Genomic DNA, 9,716 nt, shown 5'->3' with positions numbered 1-9,716 from the left:
GATATCATGTGATGTGATCATAGACACTTAGTCTTACACTCAGCTATCCTTTGATAGTTGTGTGTCGTAGTTGAAACCTAGTGTTTGATGTGAAGAACACGGTTAGTCAATGTTACACACTCAGTGTCACACACTCAATGTCACACACTCAGTGTCAAACAATAAGTAGATGTTTTGTGATTTAATTTACTATAGTCTGTTACATGAGTTGAGTTTAAGTTGAGAGGATATACCTAGGTCATTTTTGGAATTTCTTGCATTGTTAATTGTCATTGCTTGCTTAGTTTTTTATTGTACCTAGCACTGAATTCCTTTTTTAATTCTGTGTTGCAGCTTGTCGCATACTAGATGGCTCAAGCAGGTGAGAAGAGAAAGTCTCAGCATCCTAATCTCAGTTGAGCTCAGAATGGTGAAAGCGGTGTACAAAATTTGGCTAGGACCATGGCAGAGCGTGGAGTGAGGACCCTAAGTGCAATTTCTAGATGTATTTCCAGCAAAATCTATAGATCAATTCATGCACCACTTCACCTTGGAGAGTCGATGATGCCTTGATCAAATAGATCGAGACATCACCTCTTGTGACATGAAGTGGGAGGGTCCCGCTGTAGAAGCCAGGGTTGCATACATTAAGAATGTGTGTCAAGGTTTCAAAGGCAAAGGAGGTGCCTCGTCCTCCCTTCCACCAATGCACCCACGTCCCCAGGTACCACCATAGCCACAAGCATCTTGCATTCACTATAGTCACAAGCATCATTGCATTCACCGTAGTCACAAGCATCATTGCATCCACCACAGCCACAAGCATCATTGTAGCCATGCCTTCCACATGCACCGATGCATCCACCACAACCCATCTTCTCCCATATCCCTTTTCCTAAAGTTCTTCATATACACAGTCTCCCCTATCCGAGACCCCATCATATCCATACCCACAAGCAATTCCTCCACTTGTTCCATGTCTCCCATCACATGCATGTCCAAATTTTGCAACTTATTTTGCATGTCCATTTGTGCCTCTTACTGCATGTGCTAACCAATTTCTCTCTCCTTCATACTCACTTGCACTAGGAATGCACAATCTATCTGCATGTGTTGATAGGGTGCTCACTCCATCATTCTCGCCTTCATACTCGCATGCACAAGCACCACCTGCATCACATGGCCTACATGAACGTGCACAAGTGGCAACACTCGTGCGACCCACACTGCTTCAATGATGTGACGTTTGATTCACACCCAATGCATCTGTGGGCACAGGCACATGTGATCGTGTGCAATATTCTTATCTCACCATTTGATCTCCATACAATTTATGCACTGTCATCGTGTGCAATATTCTTATCTCACCATTTGATTATGCATTGTCATCGTGCGCAATGTTCTTATCTCACCATTTGATCTCCGTACAATTTATGTCTGCAAGGTGATGAAGCTCTCTCTCCTACCAATGTTGTTAACCCTATGGCAACAAGGGCCAGAAGTGCAGTCTAGGACAATAACTATGAAGAGCATTGTGTGTGTAGAGTAGCGGCAAAACTCCGCTTGTAATATCTTGAGCCTGAAAGATAGGATAGCCAAAATCCTCTCTAGAAAAGATCCAATCATACTTGCAAAATGAGGATCTAGAGAGAGAAATACTAAATCTAGAGAGAGAAAGAGTAAAAGCGTACACTTTCTAAGGTCCCTCCACTTTGTGTAGAGACCCAAAAGGTCCCCCCACTTTGTGTAGTGACCCAAAAGGTCCCCCGCAAAAGTGGAGGGACTCCTATCCGAAAGGTCTCCTATAAAAGAGGTCCCACCATGGAGGTACCTACAGATTGTGTAGAGACCAACATGTATAAATATCTATCAATGGAATGAAGCTCCCACTCTTTGGGGTTCAGTGTTCAACTCGGGGGGGTCACTATGTATAAACTCTCTATATCACGTGCGTTCAAGGCTTATTTGTAAATTCCCTTATCCGTAGATTTTTCATTAATAAAATGTACCCTTTTTCTATACAAATCTATAATTTTTTTCTAAAATCATTTTAAATACTCCCTTATGTAAGTTAAATTATGTAAATTTTAGAAATTAAAAATATCCTTTTGTTGAACTCACGTGATAGGGTTACATAAGATGAGTGACCCCCCCGAGGTGTTCAAGCTCACTATTGTGTTCATGCTATTGATCTCCATTTCGTCCATGCTCTCTTACACTATCATGTTCTAGCATGCCCTTACCCCTTCGAAAAACCATTCAAGATACATCCCTCAAGGCAATCCCTCAAGGCAAAGGAGTGAAAAAATGCTTCCAAATGATGAAACACCCAAAATTAACCCTTAATCCCCCCACATCTTATAAAAGCAACGCCAACCCCCCTCACTTCTTTCCCCACACTTTTACTAGCCAAAGTCCTTCTCCAAATTCTGTTAAGCCTCTATATTTTTCGTCTATCTCTATTTCTCGTCCTCCAACATCCGTCCACCATTTCTACCACCACCACTTTTTTCGTCAACCCCCCCTCCACCACCACTTTTTCCACCACCCCCCCTTCCATCTCCATATCCACCTCCCATCATCTTCCTCCCCACCACCTCCACTTTTTTCGTCCATCTCCCATCTCCCCCACTCAAGGTAGCCATCCTTTTCCACCATTTCTCTACTTCTCTCTACACCCCATCTCCCCTTTTCCTCCTCCACCTCCACCCCCCATCTCCTCCACCCCCCATCTCCATCACCCTCCACTTCACCATCTCTCTACCCCCATCTCTCTACCTCTCTCTACCACCCATCTCCTCCACCCCCCCATCTCCATCACCCTCCACTCCACTATCTGTCTAGCTCTCTCTACACCCCATCTCCCCTTTTCCTCCTCCACCTCCACAACCACCCCCCTTTTCCCCTCCCCCCCCCCCTTCCTCCACCTGCCTCCATCTCCTCCATCCCCCCATCTCCATCACCCTCCACTCCACCATCTCTTTACCTCTCTCTACCCCCCGTCTCCTCCACCCCTTCATGCATGTTTCTTAATTTGCTTACTTATTGGTTATTAAATTAGGACTACTTTGATCTACCTTTCCACTTGTGTACTTGCTTGAGAGATTCTTCCTTATCTTCTCATAGAAAGGGATCAATTTTAAGTGGATATGAGAGGACATTTTGAACTTTTTCCTTAGCCTTGCTCTCTAATGTAATGCCCAAATCTACCTAGACTAGCAAAGAAACAACCTACTTTGAACATTTGTGAGTTTATCACAATAGTGTTGATTTTTTCCTTAAATATTTATAGTTCTAATATTTGATACATCATTATTTAGCACGTACAAGTGAAATGCTTGTGGTATATGAACCCTATATTGGTTCGGTCATGTGCACCCACTATGAGGAAGGGCATTCAAGAACTCTAAGAAGGGCTTGGATACCAAGCCATGAGCAACTCAAGCAAGCTAGGAATTTTGGTATGATCATATTACCGATTCAAGGACTTGAGTACCAAGCAATGTGCACGAGCATTTACTTGTGTTCAAAACATGTATATATTTTTAGGAATTTTGGCTTGGTCATGTCCACCCACTATGACAAGGGGCATTCAAGAACTCTAGCAAGGGCTTGGATACCAAGCCATGTGCACTTCAAGCAAGCTAGATATTTTGGTTTGGTCATATTACCCATTCAAGCACCCAGTACGGGCTAAGGCTACCAAGCCATATGCACCTCAACGTATTTTACTAAGTCTTCTTGTGAGTTGCCTTGCTTTTATTTACTAGAAGTATGGATAAGGCAATAGTATCTTATTCATTTAGTATCATTTAAAACGTTTTGTGAATTGTTATTTTGGTTATATTTGGTTATCCTTACTTTTACATATAATGCTAAGGCTACACCTCATATTACTAAGTCCTTTTGTGAGTTGCCTTGTTTACTAAGTGCTTTTATTTACTAGAAGTACATATAAGGCAACGCTATCTTACTCAATTGGTATCATTTAAAACCTTTTGTGAAATTTTTTATGAAGTTATTTTGGTTATATTTGGTTGTCCCTACCTTTACGTTTACCTTTACCGTTACGAATAAATATATCCAATTTTCTTTTTTTTGCCAGGACAATTGACTACTTAACCATGTCAATCTCCAATTCTCAATGCATGGGCAGGAGAAGCCTTGAAGCATTTCCAATGCTTGAATCATGAACATGATGTTACGAACAAACAAGGATTCCGTAAGGCTTGAAGATCGATGGAACTTATAAGGGCTGCAATACACATTAACTGCAGCTATCGATTGCATTCTGCAGGGGGCACTGGATATCTTTGGGCATCGGTGCAGTAGTTGTATATCATGTAGTTTTGCTCCACCCATCGAAGTCTGTTTTGCTGCTCTATGTCTAACGTATAATACGTTCCTTGGTTCCACCACTTTCCCGCTGAGCACCGTGCATCAACAGCTTCTGTGCATGCATCCAGTTTGTAATTCGTGTAGGATGCAACGAAAGGTGCTTCACTCCAATCGATTTTGACCAGCCCACCCCTTGTTGCCCAGCTATCTCCGTTCCAAACGCTGGAATATATCCTCATGGGTTGCTTGCGGAGGTATGGAACGCCAGCCGCTTCGTTGTTAGCGAATTCTCGAATCGGGATCCCGTCCACAGAGAAGCTGGATTCCGAGACATCGAAGAGTGTAAGATGGGCAATAATTCCATATGCATCCCAGTTAAAATACAGCCCAGCGAAGACCACCTTACATGATGTGTTGTTGATTCCATAGCACAGAGTAGGTGTGATATTTGTCTGCAGGGTCGAACCACAGGTAGATTCGTTGCTCTCTTCCACCCACACCGCTGGAAAAGACGTTCGTCTGCAGAATGTAAGGTTGGCCAGACACATTGCCAAGGAATTCAAAGTCTAGTTCATCGTGGTTGACCGTCTCAGACGAGAACTGAAGGCATAAGCGAGCATCAGGTTCGTAATCTTCCGAGAAAAACATCTGAAAGACAAACTTGGCTTCTTTCTTGGCTACACTCGACAGAAACAAAACAGAACTCACATAGAAGGAAGTCACGGTGCCCGCAGAATTGCCAGAGATGAGCTTTATCTGGATGTCAATGCTTCCAAACAGATACCTGTTCTTCGACGCGAACCCCGCAGCTGCATTTTATAGTGAATTGGGTCATGGTGTCATAAAACTGTTTGCAATAACAAAGCTTGAGCGCCCCCAAAACGTTACCAGAAAATTGGTCCAACATGAGCTGCATCACTCGGCCACGTTTGAGCGTCTTCACGTGATCTGAGCCGCCTCCGGTGACATAGAAGTCGTTGGTGAAGTTACCAATGGCAGGATTGCTACTGATGGCGAGCGCCAAAGGGAGGGTACAGCAGATCAGGAATAAACAACTCTGGGTCGTCATGAGAAGAGCAAGTCAGGAAGCTGAGGACGTAATATTACCGATATTTAGAACATGCAGAAAAAGAGTAGTGCAGCTGGAGCTGCAAAGATGGCAAAGGACAAGGCGAAATGCTGAGGAAAGAACGATGGGCAGTGATTGTGTTATGAGATTGGCTGCAGTATGGAAGAGTGGGGTGGGCAGATGATGTGGATTTGAAGCCTTGGAAGAAGGGAAAGGTCACAAAATATGTTTGTGTGGATGGGTGTGGGTGGTGATTGTTGAGAATCGTTGCATGTGAGTATGCAAGAATAGTTTCCAGGCAATGGCTATGGTGGAAGACAGGCTAACCAAGTGGAACTCTTTGAGTGGGAAGCACCTGCTTTTTGTTGTCGCAACTACTTATTTACATGATTCTTACTTTTTGTTGTCTCAACCCCTTATTCTTTGTTAGCCCTTATTTACATGGTTCTTGCTTCGGTCATCACAACACACTATATATAAATTAAATGGCCCTTATTCTTTGTTAGCCCTTATTTACTTACATGGTTCTTGCTTCCGTCATCACAACACGCTATATATAAGTTCAATGGCTTTCTCCGTAGGAATAATGAGTTTACAAGGGAATAAGTTATAGGCTATAACTTCTAGTTCCGACAACCCACTAACTTCACCAAATTCATGGAAAGTGCAAAACTTAACAACTCCCATCTCTAACAAACATTGAGTTCACATGTACACGCGTGCATGGACACACACGATGCAATTGCATTGTGCACACATGCCCCCATCCCCTATTCAACAGGTCCTCACAACTTGGACCTTAACATGTCCCTTACCCCACTACATTATCCTTCCAAGGAATGTGTTTGACCATTCCAACCCTTTCCTAGTATAGAAACTCGACGATGTCAACCACTAAGTTTTTTGGGAGGTGGATGACTAAGTAACCTTGAAAAGATTAAACCATTTGCTCACTTTCACATCTGCATAACACTCTCTAACAGTCTCTCATGACATTAGAACAAATTTCCTATTAGTAGGCATGACTTCCACAAGAATGGCAATAGATCTCTTTGTCCCCCTCCTACTAGACTACTCGGTGCTTGTTGCCCAAATTCTTTTTCCTTGGAATAGATCTAGCACATATATGTATTAATAATCCCCCAAAAAGGCAATGAACAACAACAAATAATCTCGTGTTATACTCGAAGGTCATTAATCTAAGAGAATGATGCTATTAATACCTAAGGTGGTACAAAGCACCATGTAAGTTGCGAGAGTCTTAACACGTATTTCTAAAAGGTGTATAAATTTTAAGCAAAAAACAAGATTTTCTAGTCCATTAAAACATGGAATACCAATTTGAACAAGATATAGAAAATATGGACAAAGTGTTCCGTTTCTTGTTTGGGGGATGTACTACTAGGAAAACCCACTTAAAACATGTGCTCAAGGAGTAATATCTAAAACCCTTCCTACATAGGGGCCCTACATTTCTTTTTCATTTATAAAAAATTATTATTTTTATTTTTTATGAATTGGAAAACCTTTATTTAAGTGAATCTTTACTATATTTACCACTTATGTTAAACCCATGTCATATTTTTAGGTGCAGCACCCAAGATTTCTTAAGTTCAACATGTAATTCTAAATTCCCCCAAGGTTTCTCAAGATGTAACACACAAAGATCAAGTCCCACTGTGGTCATAATGTACAACACATAACATAGTAGATTTGTTAATGGAAGGGGAAGTTTTTAATTTGGGGGACTTAGCCCATTTATGGACAAGAGGTGGTTTCTTAATACTTATTCAATATAATTATGGTATGCATATCTATGGAGGGGACTTTTAAAACTAAGATTGCAACACTTGATGTATGGAAAAGGGGAAAACCATTATACAAAACATGTAAAGTTTTAAATATAGGGGTACTTTAAATGCAGTGTGCTTGCTTGCAATGTCACATGGTTTTTTACAAATTGATTGCAGTAGGTCTCAAGTCTCACATCTTGCCAAAACTATAATCAAAATTGATCTTCACACTAGTAGTGGACCTACAAGGCATTTACAAGATATGACGTATACTAAAAGCGCAACTTCAAACTAACTAATTGTAACAATGTAGCATCACTTCCCAATTAGCTTAAAGCTCACTTCTGTTGCCTTTCTAGTCACTTTTGAAAGTCCATAAGCCTAAAATAAGGCTCCAAGTATGTCTATTTGGGCCATAACTATATTATGGATTTACACTTCAACTACTTGCCTATAAGTGGTTATATAATATCACATAGAAATGATGACCATGCTCAAAAAGTGGCAAATGATTATTCCCTTGGAAATGCACAATATTTAGCCTACTTTTTGCTAAATGATCATGGTCTAGAAACCTAAGCTAATCTTCCACAAGGTAGGCCCTTCAAAAAGTCCATAACATCATGGGGGAAATACATGTATAAAAGCTCTCACCAAATGGCTAACAGATCATCTATAAATAAGGTAATACCTTCTATATTGGTCCAACCAAGTGAAAATTTCATGAAATCTCCTATGAATGTTCATGAAACATTGATAGATGCAAGCTCTCCCAAAACTAGAGGAATGCCATCATTATTTCAACTTAATGTAGTGCATATAATTATCTCCAATACCCAAGGTATTCACTATATAAGCATGCTCTAAAAAGATGTCACGTTTAAAATGAAAGAGGTTGGTATGCCTCAAATGTTGATATGATTGCATCATAATTTGATAATTCAAAATATCTAATTCAATGAGAGGTCCACTAAGGAGTTTGGACCACATAAAAATCATCTTAGTAAGACATTTCCTTGCAAAAAAATCATTATGCAATATTGCCAACACATTAGTATACCTCCCTCATTTCATCGATAATTAATATATGGAATAAGCTAAGATTATGGAGCCATATACCATAAGAGATTTTCTTTTTTATAGTAATTTATGGTACTATTATGACATGAAGACCCTATCTATTACAAAAATTGTACTAAAGAATTCCTAGAATATAATTTGTAGATCTTAAATGAATCTTTTCATTGCGCTTTCATGATATCATAATTGAACTTTGTGTTACATTTATTTTTTGAGTGTTCAAATATTAAAATTTAACCAAATCTTACATGGGTGCAAAGCAATTGGCCTCATGATGGTGCTAGATTTACTCATTATACTCATTATGTATGATCTGAAGACTTTTCAGCAAGTAAGGTATTTTATTATGACATATCCTATCTCAAGCATTTATTATCTTTATCAAATTTATCGTATGCAAAGATTCAATTTAAAGTGACAATATTGATGAGCTACTAGAAAATCTTACTCAAAGATCAAGGTGTCTCATTAGCAAATATATCATATTGTTCACTCAATATAAAGTAGCAAGATTTCTTAATAGGGACATTAAAAGTATTTGACAAAATATCAAAAGACATGATTTGAAAAATATCTTTGTGTAAATTAATTCATAGTGTTGTCTTACAACATGCATATCATTCCCATTAGCAAATCCTCTGGGACAAAGCTAAGCTAAAATATTCTCATGTAGAGTAACTATAAATCCTATATAATCATTAGACTAAATATGCAACATATACATTGAAATTACATATGTAAGAGAACAACCTTTTTGCTTAACACTACATAAAAGTGTCCTTTTGATGTTTTGGAAAACAAGTCACAACCATATATAGATGTGTTTTTTAATGACTCCTTCTCTTGAGCTTAAGGTAGACTCATAGGACTATTTCTAAAAAATATAAGGAGCACCAAAAACCATTACATGTGATTACAAAATCTCACAAATGTATAATTAATGAAACACTCTAAATTAATATATCTAAAATAACAAAACCAAAATTAATAGAATTTGACATTCTTAGTCTAAGAGCCACTATAGATGCAGCAATTGATTCCCAAAATTGATGAAACAATAGACACAACATCACACCAAATATCCACAGTGTGACTATGTATGAAACAAGAGATCCATTGTGGTTGAGCCAAGATGAAGATGGGTTAGAAATATGAGAAGAGTATGAGGAAGGGGTCCAAAAATGGGAGTGTAAGGTTCTCTCTCCCAATTTCATTTTCCCAAAATATCAAGATTTTCCCAAAATTACTAATACAGTGTTAACATGTGTTGTGGTTATCCATAGACTGTAGGAGTTACAAACTCTTTAAAAACTCATATTGATTAAGAAGGCAAATTTGATCTTTTGCACATTTATTTGACATGGTGTATAACAAGTTCCAAAATCAACCATACTTTTTATATGTCTTCAATCATATTATGGAGTAGCATAAGTTTTTAGGGGCCCTAATATGATGTA

At 39.2% G+C, this 9,716-nt stretch overlaps 1 protein-coding gene across 1 annotated transcript; it reads right to left on the bottom strand.

Annotated features, from left to right (window-relative positions):
* Positions 1-4,256: 4,256 nt before the first annotated feature.
* Positions 4,257-5,299, bottom strand: LOC147898480 (xyloglucan endotransglucosylase protein 2-like). Its single transcript, XM_087378736.1, has 4 exons — positions 5,206-5,299; positions 5,026-5,126; positions 4,724-4,917; positions 4,257-4,635 (listed from the first exon to the last, which is right to left on the bottom strand). The coding sequence occupies exons 1-4, from the start codon at positions 5,231-5,233 to the stop codon at positions 4,257-4,259; spliced, it is 702 nt and encodes a 233-aa protein (XP_087234862.1). The 5' UTR covers positions 5,234-5,299.
* Between the last annotated feature and the right edge of the window lie 4,417 nt (positions 5,300-9,716).

This window comes from Dipteris shenzhenensis, chromosome 9 (assembly GCF_047967505.1).
Source record: "Dipteris shenzhenensis isolate YYH24624 ecotype China chromosome 9, Dip_SZ_1.0, whole genome shotgun sequence".
Taxonomy (NCBI): Eukaryota; Viridiplantae; Streptophyta; class Polypodiopsida; order Gleicheniales; family Dipteridaceae; genus Dipteris; species Dipteris shenzhenensis.
The sequence above is the reverse complement of the archived record's forward strand: the minus strand, read 5'-3'. Positions and strand labels throughout refer to the sequence as shown.